The following is a 21,389-nucleotide window of genomic DNA, read 5'->3' on the forward strand; positions in this document are numbered from 1 at the left end:
ACGATGAAATTTTTTTACTGAATAAACGTAGACTTGGACCCAAACTAAACCCAACCTAGACCTGAATATTTTTGGTTAGTTCTGGGTCATACACGACCCTCGCCAAATCCAAATGACCTGTTAGGTCTAGATTATTTTCCATGGACCCAATCTGAACGGACATGATCATCTACTGGATTGAGCTTGGGCCTATAATCAAGACCTATACATGAAATCTGGTCGGATCCAACAAAGGATGCAACTAATAGCTACTATGACTAACTAGACCATACCAAGTTGCATAGAAGCAAGAGTTTTCGTTAAATTTTTCTATAATTTTTTTGTTAAAGATCGTATTAAATATTAGCTAGTTTCTACATTTGTTACTAAAATAATTCAAGCATGTTTCTTTATTATTGAGTCATATTTGAAGCATTAGTTTGTATTTGATTTAATGCCTAAATTAGAGTTAAAGGTCATGTCGTAAAAAAATTTTTGGAGAAACCTACCTTCACCAAACGAGCGGTTCTTCAATTCAATTTGCTTTAATTTGTGTATTGATTTTTGAAGTGCAACCTCTGTGATCAAATCACTCTTCACCCTTCTCGCTCTATGTATGTGTTTCTATATGTGTTATATGCATGTATGTATAGGGTATCACGTCTAGAAAGTCATTTGAATTTTTAGAGATGGCGGAATCCAAATTTGACTACATAATAAATGAGACTTCTCCTTGCTGATGCCTTAATATAGTAAAAGACCTGTCATTATTTGTAGGGTCTTCATACAATCAGCCTACAATTCCCAACAAGCATTTCTCCACAGGTGCATAAACTTCTTAATCTTTTCCTCTGTTATTTTATTTCGTTGGGAGAAATACCCCTCATCCCTCCATGGTTTCCACTTTCCTGTCAATCCTGGGCATTCTATGAGATTCTATGCAAGGGTGAAATTCTGCAAAGTTGTAATGCAAAAGTCTCAATTTTAGTTCATTGCATTTTCTACCCTCTCTTTTCTTGATTTCCCACATAGGAGCAGGATATTTCAAGAAGATTTGTTGCAAGGCTTTACAAAGTTGCTACTCCTAAATCCACAAAAGCTTTGTTGATAAAAGGCAATTAACACCTTAAAGCAATACCATGTGCCTCAAAGCCTACAAGATCCCAATTTCCTAGTTCCTCCACCACATCTTTCAAGCAGTCTGAATAGTTGGAAAAAGAAAACAATGATACATAGCTTGAATAAAAAGATGTTACAGAACATTAATTTGAGTCAAAATATAAGTTTGTACTGCTCTATGATAAGTTTGAAATCATGTGCAGAATCTTCATGGCTGCCCTCTATGATTGTCAGAACCCATTAGCAAACTCAAATATCGAAAGGACAATTAAAACCTTGCAGTAAGCAATACTACATGCCTCAAATATTGAGGAAGGGACGATTAAAACCTTACAGTAAGCAATACTACATGCCTCAAATGCCATAAGATCTGACTTTCTTATTTTCCATATGATCCAACACCATCTCTCAAGCATTTTGAATACTTGGAAAAAAGAGGACAATTGTAATGCAACTTCGGTTTAAAGATGTAACATCAGTTTGAAACTTAACAATCTGTTCCATGATTAAGCTTGAAATCATGTGAAGCATTTTCGCTGCTGCTGTGAGTGGGGTCTTGTTGGAGCCCATTAGCATAACTCATACTGAGTAGAGGATAATTAACACTGACAGTAAGCAATACTACATGCTCAAGCCTAGAAGATTTTGAGTTTTTGTTTCCCAACTCATCCACCAGCATCTATAAAACAATCCAAGTATATGTAAAAGGAAAGGGAAAATGTAATGCAGCTTGAATAAAAGAAATTGTGATTGAGGAACATTAGTTTGCAAAGAATATAAGATGCACTGTTCTATGATGAAGCTTGAAATCATGTAAAGAATTTTCACTGCTGCGCTGATTCACTTGTAAAAGCACATGCATGGAGTTGAAGTTTGTGGCAGGTGATGGTGGCATCATCACAGCAAGGAAATAGCGTAACAGAGTCTGGACTGTTGAGGATTAGATAGTGCAATAAAACCTAGCACAAGTAACGACAAATTTTTGATTTATTACAGATGATTAAATTCTAAACAGCAGTTGAGATCATTGTCAACTACAGAACTGGCACCAACCTCTAGTTTTTCAAGAAAGCAGTTATTCGATGAAACATGACATGACTGAAAGTGTAAACTGAAGATGATATATTATTTACCATCGGAAAATGATGGCAGTATTTGCTTGAGTTCCATGCAAACAAATGCTACTTGCTCGGCCAGAGAGGGGAGATGGTTTTCTTCTGACATGTTGCTATACACTCCAGTGCAAACTTTCTTAGCTGCATCTCTAGATCCTCCACTGGAAGTTGGGCATCAACAACCTACGACATAATCATTGAACCAAGTGTTAGTGTTGAAGAAGGCCTAAAACCATGAAATGCTAAAAGTTCAAAGTATGACTCAAAGCCAAAGAAAGCAAGCAGATCATTTAAACTGGGTTCATATAGGAGCTTTTTTTTTTTTTAAAATTAAGAAAACCCAAGTAATATGTACGGGGTAATTCGCCCACCCGCTAAACTTGTTTTAACAAAGGATAGAGTAGACTACTAAATGAGCAGGAACAACCAACAATAACAATGAATGCTATATTTTGAACAAATGATATCGGACCTACTAGGGCTACTATCATTTATTCTAATATATAGAAAATAATGGAGGTATCTCAAATCTGACAACATAGAGACTTGCCGGTCTCATAAGGACAAAAGGGTCGAATAATATTAAAATTTTCTAATCCCTCCTTTCTTGAGTTAATTCTTTGTCAAGCAATTAAGCCCTTATTTGTAGATGAGATCTAGAGAGATAGACACAATAAGAGAGCATAAATCAACAAAAGGAGTGTAAATTATCACATTCCAAAAGGTTCATGATTAGTTTGCAAGTATGCACCTCTTTTCATCCCTTTACTATGTTGAGACTTGAGAAACAGGGAGATGAATATAACAGGAGATCATGTATAGATATGGGTTAAGATTAATCAATTCCTTCTCTCATCCTAATACAATATGATATATTTTATGCAACTAAAAATTTTGCAGTGCTGGTATTGTGTCAAATGATCAAAGAAATTGTATATATGAATGATTCTGCCCTTGCTCAGGGAGTTCAACAAGAAATTCAAGGATGATATGGCAGATGTTAAAGTGCTATATAGTTCCAAACCTTTCAAACCCATCATCTTCTACCAAAATCTCAAAACCTGCATCTTAGCAATCATCCTTGGTCAATATGTCTATCTAAATCCCAGAGTAGGAAGACAAGGACTAGCTAAGCATTCTACTCTTTATATATCACTCTTCAGATAGCAAGCCCTTTCATCCTAATCTCATCTTTTTGATGTGCCTTCCAAAAAAATCGAAAGCGGTCAGCCTTTCACAAGTAACAAGCAACCACATGTCATGATTTGTAGATCTGCAAACAGATTGGGTCAGACAGGGGCATGCTTGTCGTCAACCGACTCTAGGGGTCATGATTTTGGACCCACATCCAACCCATTAACTGATTGGGTGAGGTCAGATCAGGTCCGTGGAAAGAATTTTAGCCCTAGTGAGTCATTCAAGGAGGGTCAGGGTCAAGTATGTCCCGGAACAAATTCAAAATGTTTGGGTTCAGGTCAGGATCGAATCGAACCAGTTTTGCAACTCGAGTCGAGCATCTAGCTAATCTTCTATAGCTAAAATATAATAATTGATGATTAAATATAAAATCACTAAAAATTTAAATAAAACTAAAAAGAGCCAACTTAAACTTTCATTCCAAAAATTTTAGTTTCATCTAAATAATTGATCATTCTTAAGTTTACAAACTACAATTTTAAAATTTTGAAATGAATATGTTGCAAACTCACGAGCATTATAAATAAGAATCCACCAAAACAAACAACAAACTTATGAATGTTTAGAGAGAAGTAGTTGTTGAGATGAATAAAAGGAGTTAGTTCAAATGAGTATTTATTCAATGAATTGGGAAGATATTTAGGGTGAAGGGGAGGTGATTTATATGATTTGGGTTTTTGGTTGGGGCATACTGAGTTTGGGCCGGCTTGGACTCATTTTTTGTTGAACTAAATTAGACTCCAATGACATAGGGGCCAGATCAGGTCGAAAAGTACAAGACCAAGACCCAACTCAGAATTTAAATCTAGCCTAGTTTTTGAACCAGACCCTCTTCCAATATAGATTGGGTCGGGTCTAATTGGGTCTGGGCCGAGTCGGGTCCCAGGCCTACCCAACCCATTTGCAGCCCTACTAATATGTAGTTTTCCAAACTCCAAAACTAAAACCTTTGGAATATAATCTGAAACTAGAAGCACATTTTTGAGTATTGGCAAAAACTAACTTATGGGGCCAAATTCGATGTATATATAGGCCATGTATTCTAATCATTTGCATTTTTTTCGTTTCTTTAAATTTTGGAAAGAATTTTTTATAAAATTGACTTCAATTTTTGTATGTTTTGAGAATGTTTGGAATCATTGCCATGCTAGATTCCAAAGAAATGTGAAAGTAATTTTGTTGGCATAAATTTGCCATTCTGGAGCTCAAAATTCTTAGATATTTCTGTTACTTACTAGATTGACAATGATATAGTACACTCTAATCATGACTTCTTTGACCTTTTCATTTTCCAATAATAAATTGATTCAATAAGTATCAAAAATATACATCTAATGACCTAAAACAATATAATATATTTTGAAATATCTAGTTTATTGCTCTAGACTTATGTTTTTTATTTTTACTGCTTATTTTCTTCATCCTACTTGACATTCTTTAAATTTCTTCATAATTTTTGGCTGACGCTAAAGAAAAACTGACAAAACTATCAAAACAAAAACCCATTTTGTCCAGTTGCATCCGAAAAGAAATAAAAAAACATTGAAATCTTGCTTCACAAGATAGTGGACATGATGAGAGGGCAATTCTTGCTGCAAGGACTAAAGTCAATAAAAGGGAAAAGATGAAGTGAACTTGAAGCAAAAGAAAATCTTCAAAACCATGATGATTTATGGTGGGAAGTTGGTCAATGTGATCCTTGATGGGGAAACAATTGTTTCCTTATAATCAATGAAAACGGTGAACATAAAGATGATCTGTTAGTGTGTTTGCACAACTGTCATTGAATCATCACAAAATACCTTTATATATTCCTTCTTTATTAGAAAATTTAAAGGGATCTGTTAGTATGGTTTCATTACTGTGATTGAATCATCACAAAATATCAATATTGATTCCTTCTTTCTTGGAAAATTTAAGGATCTGGTATTTTGGTGTCATTCGAATGATAGCTACTTGCCTCTTACCAGGAAGAGTGAAGTTTCTTTTACCGGAGTTAAGAATACAATGCTCAAGCTAACAAATATTCCATTCAACATCGAGGTATAAAGTCCATCCTTTTGCCAAGCAAACAAACTGATCATGATCATAGAGCAAAAACTTTTATATTGATGTAAAACATCCTAAAGCACATCCCATCTCCAACAAAAGGAAACCTAGGACTACATCTAAGACGGTTAACGGAACAATAAAAATTAACTGAACTTGAGGGCAAGCTGTTCGCAGCAGAAATGACTGACATAGCCAGCTATGAGATTTTTTGAGCTTCACACGATCTTCATTCAAGGTTTTAAGTTTCAGCTGAAACCAATCTGTTTTGGTTGAAACTGATCCCGAGTTTCAAGCTTCGGTTAATTTTAACTAGGCTTCAATATATCCAACTAATTTAGCCAAAACTAACTGAAATTAATCATGAATGCTTCGTTGGAAATTTTTTTTAATGTTACTATCATATCAGGTCATTTCTTTATTTATTTAACAGCATAAGCTATATAATATCACTTGTCAATTGTCTATCTTTCTTTTCTTCTTGAGTTAAAATAGGGGATAAATAATAAACATGACACTAGACAAGCCGAGCTCTTAAAAAAGGCCCTTATTATAGTACCTTATAAAGATTGTTGATTGCTGTAAACAACTAAATAAAAGATATTTTACAGGATTAACATCTTCTTACAAAATTCTGACCCAACCTGCCTAAATCTGATTTTGGCTTAGACTGAACAAACAATTGAGGCCCGATGGTCTGGTTTGGGTCCAGCTTTCTCTGCTCAACAAGATATAGACTAGACTGTTCCCTCATTTAAAAATGAAAAATCATATAGGCCTGGCTTGACCAAACTTGACTGCTAAAACACTAAATACGTAATCAAACAGATATACGATAATATATTACACATTACATGTTTCTGAAAATAGTCAAAATATCTTCCTCCTCCAAAAGACCTATTCTCTGATCCCGTACCTCTTCCCCCAGGGCTATCAAACCAGAAAGCTATTATAGACAACTCGAGTTCGGCTTGTTCAGTTAGCTAAGCTTAGCTTGTTCGAGCTCAGCTCAGTTTAGCTTAAAAAATGAACATGCAAATTATTTATATGTTTATATTATATTAATTATTATTGTCTATATATTTTTTTATCATTTATTATAGATTAACTTAGTTTATGTAGAGTAAAATGCATGCAACTATAAGATTAAAATATTATCAGGATTATGAGCCTAAACTATATAAATGAAAGTCTGTGCTAGATCTCTTAAACAAGCTGTTTGTAACCAGCTTGAGTTCAGCTTGAAATTAAATAAGCTAGCTTAAGCATGTCTTAATTACAAAATGTGCCAATCTTGAGCTAGCGCTAGCTCACTTGTGTTCGGCTTGTTTACACCATTATTCCTTTCATTTCTTCTTTCTTGACACACTTGAAGCTAGACCCAAATAGCTTCAGCCAACTCCTTACTCAAGCTGCTCATTAAAGACCATTGCTGCTCTCTAATGACCCAAACATGTCTGCCCCCTTTCCACCACTCTCTCTCTAATCACTACAAACCACCAAAGCCAGCATGCAAACCCAGAGCAGCAACCATCTTTCCTCTTCCTCTCTCCCACCCTCCTTTAATCCCTTTCCTTATTCATCCCATCTGCTTGCACCCAACCCCTATCAACAGCTACCTCTCCCCTTCCCTACCTCCATCCTCTTTGAATCTCTCCCTATTTTTGCCTTCCTCTCTATTCCTTCTCTCCCTTCTTTCTCTTTCTCTGTGTCCATGCATATGCTCACCCAAGCCTTATGCCCCATCTCCGTTGTATGATACCGAGGCCAATTAGGTTTTTGTCAAGCCAAGCCAGGTAGGTCCATGACATAGCTATCATAACAGAGTCAGGCTCAAGTTACAAAAGCATGGTTAGATGTAGAGTCGAGCCAAGCTTTCGCAAGCAGATTTTCATCATTATATTGTGCCTTCGCCTGGTGAAATCCAGCTAAGACTAACAGATCTCAAGTCTAAAAAAGAAAAGAAAAGAAAAGAATGAGCGTATATCCAGAGAAGGACAATATTTATCATAATTTGAAAATTCTTTTCTGAAAATATGAAATTCACCATAAGTTTTGGTTTCAGCCTGAATTGGATCTAAAACTGGCACAAGTTCACTAAATTAAGGAACCAAATATAATGCACATATAGGTTCTTTAATCTGATTTTTTTTTCATTTCTTCAATTCTTCAGATCTTAGGAAAAATTTTCTCTAATCTAAACTTAAATCAAGTTTTGATAAACGGAGAATGCCCTTCTACTGGAACTTTCAAAAAATTGTTACTGCTGAAACCATGTAAAAAAACCAAGCAACTGAATGTTCTGTATAAAACCAATCCCTGAGAAATGATGAGATAATTTAGGTGTTACCAAAAAAATGCTTAGAAATATAACATAATTATGGATGGTTATGATAACTTATTTTGTTTAAATTGAAAATTTAGCTTTTCTCTTCCGAAATTTGACACATCAACTTCGTAGATTAGTCAAACACAAAAGATTATGTGGACATTTAGAAACAGAATAGATTATTGCTCATCAAATAAAAGAGAATGAGAATTCCAACTGACATCTGACATGCACCTCAAGGAATGATTAAGGATTACGAGACCACTGAAATATAGGAATACCTTCCATGTACTATCACGAAGCTTCTGATATTGCTGGGCCACATTCCTTTGGAACTCAAGCTGCTCATATCTCTCTGTTCCATAACCTCCTCTTTTTGCTGCTTCCTGGAATCATTCATATGAGAACAAGTTCTAGAAGCATAGAAGCAATAACACTACGGCAGCTTGAGTGGTATAGGGCTGATTTATAGCAACTTTATAACAACAGAAAACTTTATTGTAAAAGATATATATATATATATATATATATATATATATAGATATAGATAGATATAGATATAGATATATATAGATATAGATATAGATATAGATATATATATAGATATAGATATAGATATAGATATAGATATAGATAGATATATATAGATATAGATATAGATATAGATATAGATAGATATAGATATAGATATAGATATAGATAGATATAGATATAGATATAGATATAGATATAGATATAGATATAGACAGGCAGATATATAGATAGGCAGGTATATAGTTAATGATGCAATTTCTTTATTGTTAATCATAAATAATTCAAAAAATGATAGGTAGAATACAATGATATTCTGTTCAAATTTTAGAACTTTCTATAGTAATGTGCTGACTTTTCTGATGGAGACTTCATATACTTTTCATCACATAAAAAAATTTAGCAGTACAAGAAAATGAGAACATGTAATTATGATACCTCTGGTGGTAAATCAAGGTAGATTACTAGATCAGGAGCTATCAACCCTGTCTCAGGAGCCTGCAGGAAAATATCACTTAATTGGTTTCCTTGTTAGAAAAGGCTTCAGGTTGTTCACACAGTGACCTGCCTGATGGTAATTGTACCTTACACCATTCTATATCCAGTCCTTTGGCAGCGGAGAAGGCCACTCCTGAGTAGGAATAACGGTCAACCACAATGGTAGTTCCACTCCTTAACTTAGTCTCCATTGATAATCTGCAGGGGAGGCACATGATGAACTAATATTGTCTTATTTATTTGGCATGCTTTTGTACAGCCATGTTACCTTCATAAATCTGTCTGTGACTATGTCTTGCATGCTCTAAGTAAGCAGACAACTCCAAGATCACAAGTAAATAGATTCAGTTAGAATTTCAGAAGATGTTTTTGCATTCGAATTCAGTCGTTATTGCTAGATGATGCATTCATCGTAAATAAACTGTGCAATTCAACAAGCTAGTTGTAATCCCATATCAGACAATTTGCATGGAATCAATCTATGCAAGATTATTTCAGCTCATTAATGACCTTCATTCTTCTTTCCTTTCAGGAACAAAACAAGGAGATGTTGTAAAATACAAATTCTTCTGAAATCTCCAGTCATTTTTATCTAAGTAGTAAGAGTACCAGGATTGAATAGCAAGAACAGATAGAACTACTTGTATCATAATCAGCTTTCCTTAATATGCCTTGCTATTGCATGTCATTTGGTTGCAGACAGCATTGACAAGCCTTCAACAGCTCATCTGTGCTATCATGCATGTGCTTGATGGTGCAGAGCTGCGTACAACCCCTTAAATGCTCCTTTTTTACAGAGGTTCAACAACATCTGATGTTTGTTTCATGAAAGAATCCATCAGGATATCAACTTTTTGCAGCACATTTATTTTTTTTTCTCTATTAATCAGCACATCTTGTCAAAGTCCCTCTCTACTAAATTTGGACTTTAGAAAAGCAACTCTAGCATCAAACTAAGAAGATTTCACTAGTAAGAGAAAGCAAATATGATAAACATGGCATGTGCTATAAAAATTAGTCTTGAAGGTTCGGCTCCCTGTTTGGGTGCCAATATTCAATGAGATCAGAAAAAGCAGCAAAAAGAGAAAAAGAATAGCACAGGGGCAATAGGAATTCAACAATTTTTTTAAAGACACTAAACGCTCGTTATGCACTTTAAGCAGAACAGTTTAAACAAGTCAATTACTGGATATCTTCAAATTGAAATTAAGAACAAAGAATTCAAATTATGTATAGAGGAAATAAAGCCATTTTTTCCTATCATTTACATTTCATAAAACCATTCATTCATTAATACCTTCCTATTAATACAAAATTCTAAACACAATAGCACAAACAACTAAGAAATAACATAAACCCAAAATTACATCTATATGTTCATATTCAGATAAGATGTTCAATTTAACAAACAAAAATTGTATATCACAGTTAAGCTTCGAAATTGTATATAAAAGTTAAAGTTTCGATGAAATCACTGATATCTTATCATCATTTACATGGATAGATAATAAGCAAATGAAAAATATTAGACTTCCAATTGTGTAGAAAAAGCATTAAAAAGAAAAACATTAGCGATCTTGAATTTCAATATTGATGACTTTAAGAGAGTGGCAGCAAGGACCTCTATAGAACAGCAAGAACCATTATAGATCAGGAAAATTTCATAAAATGAAATATAAAGGCCACAAGCACCATATATTTTACTAACATAAAGAATTGTCTGTAACCTAAAATGATCATAATATTGGCAAAGTGCATTTTAAATATAGTGACTGCACAAACTTATTAGATGTAGTACCGTGACATATAATAAGTCCATATGAACACAAATTAACTGCAAAGAAATACAAAATAACCTCTTCTCCCAACGGTTTGCACTAAAAAGCAAATGAACTGCTTGATCATCCAGTTGGGATATGTTGGCAAGATATGATGATATCATTGTACCAATGTCAGTTTTTCTATCTGGGAATCGCCATGCTTCAACTGATATCCCTTTCCCTTCTAAGTGTGAAACTAGTCTACTGCATTGAGATGTTTTTCCACTTCGGTCCAATCCTTCCAAAACAATCAGAGCACCTCTTGAACCACCATGGTGTATACTGTCCATCGCCATTTGCCTGGAAAAGCTCTTGCTAGATAATCTGAAGTGTTTTAAGGGTGTTGCAGTTCTAATCCCACCAAATTTCCTTCATTTAAGACAAATTGTTAGGTATGACAAGGTATAGCGCAAGTTTTACCAACAAATATAAATATTCTTTGCTTCAAAGTCAAATTAATCAAAACATTTCAAAAGCAAGTCTCTTACATACTGAGTATTAAAGAATATTTTGCACAAAAAATAAACTAAAACAAATCCATCTTCCTAAGGAGGTTAAATGCGATAATTTGGCAAAGTTATTATTTTAAATAATTTTATGTGCCACCAGAATATTAAAGGAGACATTAATCTGAAACCATCATTACAACCAGCAAGTGTCATCATTATGGATATTATTTTTGTTATAAATTCCTATTATGACAACAATGCATTCAAAGCAAGCCCTTTCAAGCATTTTCTTATGTTCAAGAACCTATAGTCTTTGCCACATTAATACAATTCTCCATTACAACCAAGCTTTTAAAACTCGGTTTTGGTTTCAATCCTCCAGCTAAAGTTTCACTTTCAGCAATCTTGGTGTTTTTGGCAGTTTTGCTCCAAGTTTGTCATTCTATAAAAAAGACAAGAAAAATCCAAAAAATTATAAAAATTAAGAGAAAAATGTAAGTAAGTTATGACATTATTTCATTGTGTTTTGAGTTATTTAGGATCATAGTTTGGGGAGTTTGGATAGTTTCAGGTTGAAACTGAACTACTTTAAAGCTTAATGCATTAAATGTATAATATTTTCCACTAATTTCAATAATCATCCTACACTGTCTTTAAGTTTTATAATTTTCCTATACTTTTCACCGTCGTCTATAATTTCCATAGTTGCTCTAACTCTTGCATTTAACTCAACATTTTTCTACACATATTATATTTTATTGAAATAACTCATCAAAGCAAGAAAAAACAATTGGAGCATATTTTATTATGATCCATCTTAACAATCTATATAAGCAAGAAAAAGACCCATCCAAAGAAACCCATTTTATTTCACTATGTCATCTTAATATATCAACTTTTTTAAAAAAAGATAAACGAAGGCTCATTTAAATAGAAAAAGAAGCAAGGGAACATATAACACTTATTTATTAGTAAAGACACAATAAGGTTGCATCTTGCACGTTATAACAACAAAACTTAGCCCCCAAAAAAAAGATGAATAGAGCCTTCATTAAATGTGATATTGAATAACTTAACAAATTCCAGAAAAACATTAGAAAATATTGAACATATATAGCTACAAAAAAAACTATTAGTTCTGGCTGGTTTCAACTGAAACTGGCCCAAATGGGCCGAAACCGGCTGAAACCCAAAATTCCCGTCAGTTTTGGATCGGTCTCGGCCAAAACGATCCATTTTGGCCAAAACTTCAAACCTTGATTAGATCACACTATCCTACTTTAGCTACCTTCTAAGCCCCTTCATTATTACTTTTTAGCTTGGTTTTTCCTAATTTAACCAATTATTGGCTTTTATAGCTGCAAAAGGATCAGGTTAATTTTGAGATTTGCTTGCCCTGAACTATGGAATTGCTAAATTTGGGTTCATACATTTGGCTAACACCTACACAACTTACAGATCCAGGTATAAGTTTGCATTTGGAGATCAATGACATGAAAATGACCTAGACCTAAAGGTTGGGTCGGAAAGAAGTTTGGACCCACAAAATCTAATAAAGCAAAGGGCAGGTTACCATTATATTAAAATGATCAAGACCTAACAGCCTCAAGGTTGGGTTGGAAGGAAGTTTGACTCCAACATGGCCTAAACCTGGCCAACGTTGTTGTCATTTACTATTCTTCTCAGTTATTACCAAAATGTCTTATATTAAATTGAACACCATAGATCCATATCTTCATTACCAATAAGAAACCATGTAAACATTACATACAAGAGATAACTATGAAGATTAACACCTAGGATATTATCAAAATTCCAACTTATATCAACATACAAGGAGCCAGGTGATATCTAATGAGCTACTTGTACCTTTTAGGATTACATTAGATTATCTATGATAGTTTATTATAGGCATGCTACTTGAGTACCCGACCAATACAAGAGCACGATCCCAACTATGATGAGTTTTCTGTATCCTTTAACAGTTCATTAAGTATAAGGGCTGCACCTACCTTTTCAACTATGATGAGTTTTCTGTATCCCAACTATGATGAGTTTTCTGTATCTTAAATCTTTCCCTCCACTTACCTGACCAATACAAATTTTCATTGCAAGTCTTAGCAGCAATGCTCAAATTTACATCGGACACACCTAAACAATCTACAATCAACTCTCTACCACTTTATCCATACTAAGGAAATTCAAGAACATGCTTAGCACATGCCATTTGGTAGATTTAAGATGTATATAATTTGTATAATCTAGCTCAACCTAGTGCTTCATTGTCTCCATGACTAACAATTAAAAAAAATCAGAATTTAATTCAAGATCAAGCTAAGAACTCTAATGAGAAGTAGGGAAAAATGATAATGCACCTAGATGTCAACAATACTGACCTAACAAATAACAGCTGAGAGTTGGGCTCCTATCAGTTTTGTCAATGTCAGTGATTGAAAGTATTTATTGATTTTAGAACCAGGCCACAAAGAGCCAGTCTGGAAAGATTACAAAAAGTTCACTCACAATGTAACTACTTTAAGATAATTTTCCCATTTTCCTCGCTTGTCTAACAGAATAGGATGAAAAATATTTGAATTTTACAACAACATAGTGATATAAGAAGTATAGGTTATCTTTTCTGACAAAAAGTTCTAGACTTCCTTTTCACATTCCTTAGCTACCTAGCTTACAAATCAATAAATGCTGCCTATCCAATTACTAGTTTATCTATCTTAAATTTTCACTATGAGCCTGCATTTGGTTTACAATTAAAACCGGAATAAGGGCCGAATAAGGTCTGTATTCAGCCAAATACCGAATTTTCATTCACCTTTAACAAGAATAACTTTTTTTGGATCAACAGGTACTCACCATTTTAACTTGCATAAATCTATTCAGTTTGCAGGGACTGAATAACTTTATTCACCTTTGAGATCCCTTTAATTCATCTCAAACTGCACAAAAGTCACAATTGTTCATTTATTTGAATTTATCCAACCCAAGAAAATTTGCAGCCCTTTCAGTTATTTGAAGTTTCCAACTAAATGGAATTACAGATTTATTCATATAAAAACAGGATAAAGTTAAATACAGAGGAATGCAGAGAAACAAGTAGCTTATTCAGTTTTCTTTATTCATGAACCAAATATGGCCTGAAAGTCCTTTTGCTTAGCACTCATTGAAGCAAGATGCATTTTCTTAGCCATCATCAAAAAAAAATTAATTACATAATATAAACTATACTAATAATGTGGTGAGTTGGGCTTCCAATTGTGAAGCCAGCTCTAGCCTATCTATGTTTGATATTGGGCAGGGGCGGCCCAATACATTTGGGGGCCTAAGGCGAATCCAATGAATGAAGCCTTTTTTTTTAATAATAAATTTTTTTAATAAATATAAAATATTTAAAAAAATGATATGAAAATGGATAGCTATCAAGTACACTATTTCAACAAAGATACATGAATCTAACAAAGATAGGCAAGAAATCTTTTTAATTTAATATTATTTTTGAATGGAAGTGCAGAAAAGTAAAAAAAGGGCCATAAAACTGATTAAATAACTGAGATAATGCTTGGCAATATTGTTTATCATGTCAAGCAAGAGCGGAACAGGAAAAGGTCATCCCATGGCACTTCATGGTCAAGGTAAAGAAAAGAATTTGTCCAGAAAGGAGCTTCTCTATAAGAGAAAGTAGGGGCATTATGGGAAATTGACTCCATCTAATTAATAAAAGTCCCATCCCTCCATCTCCCCTTCAAGTGAGTACCCAAGCAGCAACCGCAACATCACAGCACAGCAGCCATTCAACCCCCTCCCTCCTTCTCTCTCTACCACCCAAGAGGGGAGAAGAAACCGAGAGGAGAAAATTAAAAGAATCTCCACCCTCCAAGAAGTCCATTTCCAATCCCCCTTTCTTCCTGATGGCCCAGCTGGATCAGGAGTAATGTGAGGGAAGGAAAACCAAGACCAAAACCAAACAAGAGAAGGGATGAAAGATAAGAGTGGCTTCAGGCGTGCATCAAGCCAACCAAATCCCTCCTCTCTCTCTCTCTCTCTCTCTCCATCCAAAACAAAACTACCGTCCCCAACTTCCTAAATTTCCCCTCTGCAGGCCAAGAAACTCTCCACCTCCCTTCCATCAAGGGGGAAGACTCGATATGGGGCCTTTGCTTCCTTTTGGTCACGGTCAGACCCTCCCTCCCTCTCTCTCTCTCTCTCTTCACCTCCCGGGGGCCTTCCATTGGCCCGGGGCCTTAGGCAACCGCCTCGGTCGCCTAAGGCTCGGGCCGGCCCTGATATTGGGGTGGATTAGCAAAAGTTGAAATTTAGATTAACCAAGGGATTCCAAATTCTATTTGTTTTATGTAACAGGTCAATCTAGAACTAGACAAATTGTATTTATTTTATGTAACAGGCCTATCTAGAACTAGACATAGTCCATGGGTCTAATTTTTAGTCTCATAAAAGTTCAGAGATCACACAATGCTCAAATGCATATTGCCACTTTATTGATAGCAAACTGACTCTACTGCAAGTTACTCCATAAATCAATTGACTATTTTGTAAAGTCAATCCAAATAATGTAAACAATCACTATCAGGAATATCTTTGCCTTGACTTTGACTAAGCCCTCATTACCATTTGTGTGGTTTAAACTTGATTTGATTAGTATCGATCCTTAACCTTTAATGACTTCCTCCATCAATATTAGTTATTACCCATGCGTTCCTATTTTTAATTAGACTACATAAGAATGTAAAGAGATAAGAATGTAAGGGTAAGGTCATGCTTGTGGTTACCCCTAAAAAAATAATACATTATATCAAGGTTTGTCATATTGGTGTGTAATGCCTTGTAGTGAACGTACCATACAATACCGTACTGGTACCAAACCGAGAGGTACGGGAGGCATACCGAGTCTTGATACAAGGGAGTATCATGTCTCGGTACGCCAAAGTGACCTCTATATCAGGTGTACCGACACTGTAATAGCGTAGCAACAATACAGGTTCGATATCAAGATGGCAATCCTTGCATTGTATCTTTCTTCATTAACGACCGGCAAATTACATCATATCATACTTCAACATATTCTCTCCATATAGATGGAAACCCTCGGTGATTATCTAAATATTTCAATTATTGCTTAAATGAGAAATATGACTCAATGGTGAACCAAGAAATAGAAAACATCTCTATATATAAAGATTATGATTGCTTCTTTAGGAATATGTCTCATCAGTTAAATTCCTTAATAATCTAACTTTCTGCCACCTTAACTCATATAACTTGTCAATTTTAAGAACAAGAAAAATTTTTGTCATCTATTTTTTACCTATATTGATATAGTTTGCACAATAATTGTTGATGCCCTCATTATTTCATTTTTCCTTTTTTCACAATTTCTCATAAGATACCTGATTGAAAAAGAATAACCTTTATTTTAATATTTTCCCATGGCTATGTTTGTATATACTCAAAAGACTACCTTATTCAAATTCTTTATTTTGATTATCAAAATTGACATTTTGTAAGGCATGCTTCCCACTAAGTTTGTTCTGTATTATAATCAGTCTTATTATTGACTTTAAAAGAGGAGAAAAATCAAACATCAGATAAGTACAAAGAAAATGACTAGAAAGAATATAGGAATGGAACAAATACTCCTGTAAAAACAGAGAAGTAACAAGATTACTTCATAAGATATTAAATATGAATACTTGTCAATTCTATTAAGAATGAAAATGTATGACCCTTTCTAGTATCCAAAGCAATGTTAATAGTTGAGATATTGTACAATCAAAGTGTTGCAGAAAACTATTACAAGCAATATAATTCAGATAAGAGATTTCAAATAACACCCATGGAGATATGTTCACCATCTAGTTGACAAAACTTTTGAGCTATGTGGATTGCAGTGACTTACTCAAATAAATGTCCAACTAGAGAACATGTACCAACATGTTTAAATTCTTTAAATTCCAATTAGTTAATGCCAAACTAGGGGTAAAGAATAGGAACAAAAATTCTTACTTAGAAATGCTAAAAGAATATAAATCTAGCTACACCAGAAAGCATGTATCTTTGGGCCTGTCACTTTTGCCTTCTTGGAATCATAAATAATTTAAATACCAAAACCTTACATTATATGTTTAAGGACAATGGGTAAAGCTGGAAAAAGAACTTTTAAGATTTCAGAGCATATCAAATGCTTCCAATTGAAACCAAAGAAAAAAAAAGTAGAACATTATTCACATCACATTATTTGTCAGAAAGACAGATGCATATTCTATTATTGGACAAAACAACTGGCGTGACAACATGTTATAAAATGTGAATGAAGCAACCAATAATTTTTATAACATGAAAGGAAAATAGAAAAAGAAAAAAAATTACAGAAATTTTGTGCTACTGAATGAGCAGGCATGTGACATATTCCCACCTATCCAAAGGCATAAGCTGCGGGAAAGAAGAGAAGACTTACTATCACATTTGAGATCAGAAAAATTGAAAGGCTCTTGCATAAAGATTTGGTTTATTGCGTAACACAAAGATCACATTTAACTATTAATCAATTGCAAAGACTTTAAAGTAAGAAATTTTGCATTTTGACGTACATGGCATCAGGAAGAAAGAGGTGGTAAAGTGAGATCCCTTAATCAAAGCAAAAGAGACGGAATGAAACTTGATGCTAAAATACTTCGCTTGCACCCACCGAAGAAAAAAAATCCAATACGAAAATAAAACACCTAATGATGAAATTAAAAGAAGACACATTAACAAGACAAAATGGAACAACGGTATAAAAGATGGTTGCGGAATAGAAGCATTTAGACTTATGGCATACGAGAAATAATGGCAAAATAGCTGAAATTAAGGGGGGAACATAAAATAATAGGAAGTTAAAACTAAACCCACAAAACATTCATAAGAAGGAAAAAGAGTAAAAAAAAAAAAAAAGGAGAAAGCAATGATACACGATCGCTTTTTACCTGACAAATGGTGGAGTGCGGACTGCGGCAGAGGAAAGTGGAGGGGGAGCGGAAGAGGGAAGAGGAAAGTTAAGAGAAAGGAGCGGAGCAACGCAGCGGAGGAGGAAACGGGAAGCAGCGGCGGCGGAGGTGGAGATGGAAAGAGGAGTAAAAGGGGGAAGACAGTCGGAGGTCGGGAATCGGAAGGAGACGGAACATTGTATAAATTGTACATGTAGGCCCCTTGGTGTATACATTTAATGAGACGAAAGTTTCTATTTACCAATTTATCCATACTTTTCTGCTTATCCACGTGAGAGTAAGTTATTTTTTCATAAATAATATTTACCTATGAAACAAAAAAAAAGTTTTACCTACCTAAATGCTGGGTAAGATATTTTCCATCAACCAAAAAATATAATTTTTTTTTTATTTTGTTAGTTCTTTTCCCACGAATAATATTTATCTATAAAATAAAGAAAAATTTTTACCTACATAAAAGTTGAGTAATATTTTCCATGAACCAAAAAATATTTTTTTTATTTTGTTTATAAAATACGTCTAATACTATAATAATAATATAATATAATAATATAATATAATAGTATATATTACATTATTATTATTATAAAATAGAATTATATTTATATAATGTGGTATAATATATAATAATATTATATAATCTAATATATTATATATTATTTATATATAGTATATCATATATTATAATATAATATTTTTATTATATAATATTACACTATAATATGTATTATCTATATTGTATTATAAGGTAGTATATAATGTATAATAAAATATAATATAATATAATATAGGTATTATATATTATATATTATATATATTATATTAAATATAATAGAGTATGATATAATATATTGCTAATATATAATAATATTTATATAATAAAGGGTATTATAGAAAATATAGATAGATCTTAGTAACTTATTCAGAAAAGCAATAATGCAAAAGAACATGGGTAATAGATTCGAGAGATATTTTCTAATGCATAAAAGAATATGGGTAAATTATTTTTCTATCTAAATATTATTTGAGAAATACTTACCTAAGAAAATATAGATCTTCGAGTAAGTTTTTTACCCTCCAAAGAACAGACCTATAAAAGTATTTCAGTAGTTGAATTATTAAATTAATTTACAAGGTTTGGGCTAAAAATTATTTGAGTCTTCAAACTTTCTAAAGTTGCAATATCATCCCTGACGTTTCAAAAACTATTCATTTGAGCCAAAAAAAAAAAAAATTTGGTACAACGGCAGTTCATGTCAGCCTAGCATTTTCATTTGGGCCATTACCATCACTTTTTCATTGCTAATCAAACCAAACTGCATAGATGGCATGTTTTTTATGATGTGGTTTGGAGATACCACATACAGGGCTAAGACATGGTAGAGAGAGATAATTAGGAGGAAAAATTGCTCATCGTCCCATTACCAATCAAGGAGCAAGGAAGGACACAATAGATTGTCTAATGAGGAGTCAAGGCATGCAAGAGAAGTAAACAAAGGAATGAATGAGGGAAAGGAGGTTGTATTGCGCAATTTCACATTCATGTTGTCAACCCCTTGATATGGTAAGAGTAATGCCCACATTTTATCTATTATGAATGTGTTTATGTGTGTGTGTTTTTTTATTTATTCTGTTGTTACTGTATCTGTGAAGATGATTATTTTAAGCAGCACCCCATACATACACGCATGTTATGCTTACCATATTGAAGATCTTTTTATTAAATTGCTTTTTTACATTTGATTTGCACATCTAAAAATGAGCTGGCCATAATTTTATATGTCAGGTGTATGGGAATATGTTTGTTTGTGAGAACATGCTTGTGTGTGGGGACTCGCCACAAAAATTATTACCAAGTTTAGTTGCAGAAAGGACAGACAGTAAAGCCAACCTTCACCAAGTAAAGCCATTTTTCAGCTCCTCTTGTCCATCCTCTGTCTATCTTTTGTGACATGATTAATCTGAGTTCTAGATCTAGTAAAGCCACTTTCACCAAGTCTTTCACTAAATTGTGAAATTACCTTATTTGCTGCAGTGATTATCTACTTCTCTGCCACACTAGTATGAGCAATGCACTAGTTAATACATTAGTACTAACTTGAAAATTGGCTAGAAAATTGAAAGTGTATATATAAACTTTTGAGCTCCTCTTATCTATCCTCTTGTGTGTATACAAAGTGGGTAGCTACTGCTCATGCTATTGGTAAATGGGAACAAGGGTTTCCCTTAACCTCACTACATTGACCTCTACGAATGTATCCATTTGCAATTTTATCTTATCGATTCCATCTTATTTATTTGTGATTGCAGTCATGTCATGTAACAGCCATATGGAGATTAGACTATAATGAAGACCTAATAAGCATAAACCCTATGGGTACATAATGTATGCCAAAGGCCTAAAGTCCATTATTTTTTTTATAATAAAAAAAATATAAATTCTCATGATTCTGAGGCTTCTTGTACTTGGCTCTCTTCTCTAATTCCTATAACAAATGTCTATGAGTATAAGTAACTAATGGACTTCTTATCTTCTCAATCAGTAAAATACTTGTGACTTTTCCATTGTCATGATTGCATCTTGAATAGAGCTACTTAAAGACATTATGAACTCGCAACTATGAAATAATGAACTAAGCTGCAGCAATACTAGAAACCCCTCATGTAGAACCATCTTCATGGTAACAAGTTGATTTATAATAGTCCGCTTCTTCATGATAACAAGTTGAACTAATCATCTGGAATTTCTTCTTCACTAGCTTCCTGATCAAGAAAGCATTGTTTCTTGATGTCTTCCTCTTTCATCCAAAAACAATATATCTATACAGATACATACATACATACATATGTACATATATATATACACACACACACACACATATAGATATATATACATACATACATACATACATACATACACACACACACACACACACACACACACACACACACACACACACACACACACACATATATATATATATATATATCTGTGTGTGTGTGTATGTATGTATATGTATATTGTTGAATTCTTGGTCAACACACCGTGCAATAGATTGTCCTTCAACCATTGATAAATACGCTTGACAACTTTCCAATTTGACTTCTTTCACTCTGCACCTTGTATCTCTTTCCATTTGATTTTATCTCTCTTAATTGGGGCATATAGATCTTTCCAAAAGAATAAATCTTTATTGTAGAATTTTATATGGACTATTTATTCCTATTTAGACTAATCATCTTGCAGACATTTTTATGCATGATGCATACAAGAGTTTTGGGTCCCA

At 33.7% G+C, this 21,389-nt stretch overlaps 1 protein-coding gene across 8 annotated transcripts; it reads right to left on the reverse strand.

The window, feature by feature from the left end:
- Positions 1–949: 949 nt before the first annotated feature.
- On the reverse strand, positions 950–18,278 carry LOC103713387 (thymidylate kinase). 8 transcript variants are annotated; one of them, XM_026807079.2, is made up of 8 exons: positions 18,082–18,278; positions 17,486–17,548; positions 10,674–11,006; positions 8,904–9,015; positions 8,758–8,817; positions 8,070–8,174; positions 2,232–2,396; positions 950–1,180 (listed from the first exon to the last, which is right to left on the reverse strand). In XM_026807079.2, exons 2-7 carry the CDS (start codon positions 17,521–17,523, stop codon positions 2,280–2,282), a joined length of 765 nt encoding a protein of 254 aa, XP_026662880.2. In that variant the 5' UTR covers positions 17,524–17,548; positions 18,082–18,278; the 3' UTR covers positions 950–1,180; positions 2,232–2,279. The 8 variants fall into 8 exon arrangements, 7 of the variants coding, with proteins under 7 accessions (XP_026662880.2, XP_008798518.2, XP_008798521.2 ...); XM_008800296.4 differs by lacking the exon at positions 950–1,180 and adding an exon at positions 1,220–1,777; XM_008800299.4 differs by lacking the exons at positions 950–1,180; positions 17,486–17,548 and adding exons at positions 1,246–2,057; positions 13,958–14,040.
- Positions 18,279–21,389: the final 3,111 nt, after the last annotated feature.

Source organism: Phoenix dactylifera, unplaced genomic scaffold, assembly GCF_009389715.1.
Source record: "Phoenix dactylifera cultivar Barhee BC4 unplaced genomic scaffold, palm_55x_up_171113_PBpolish2nd_filt_p 000097F, whole genome shotgun sequence".
Lineage (NCBI taxonomy): Eukaryota > Viridiplantae > Streptophyta > Magnoliopsida > Arecales > Arecaceae > Phoenix > Phoenix dactylifera.

What these genes read in the sequence shown, in the direction of transcription:
- LOC103713387 (XM_026807079.2), bottom strand. Translation starts at nt 17,523, where the DNA reads ATGTCACATGCCTGCTCATTCAGTAGCACAAAATTTCT. An exon ending in TTCAGTAGCACAAAATTTCT is followed by an intron (nt 11,007 to 17,485) that starts GTAATTTTTTTT and finishes TCTTAAATGAAG; the next exon opens with GAAATTTGGTGGGATTAGAA. An exon ending in TGGATATAGAATGGTGTAAG is followed by an intron (nt 8,818 to 8,903) that starts GTACAATTACCA and finishes ATTTTCCTGCAG; the next exon opens with GCTCCTGAGACAGGGTTGAT.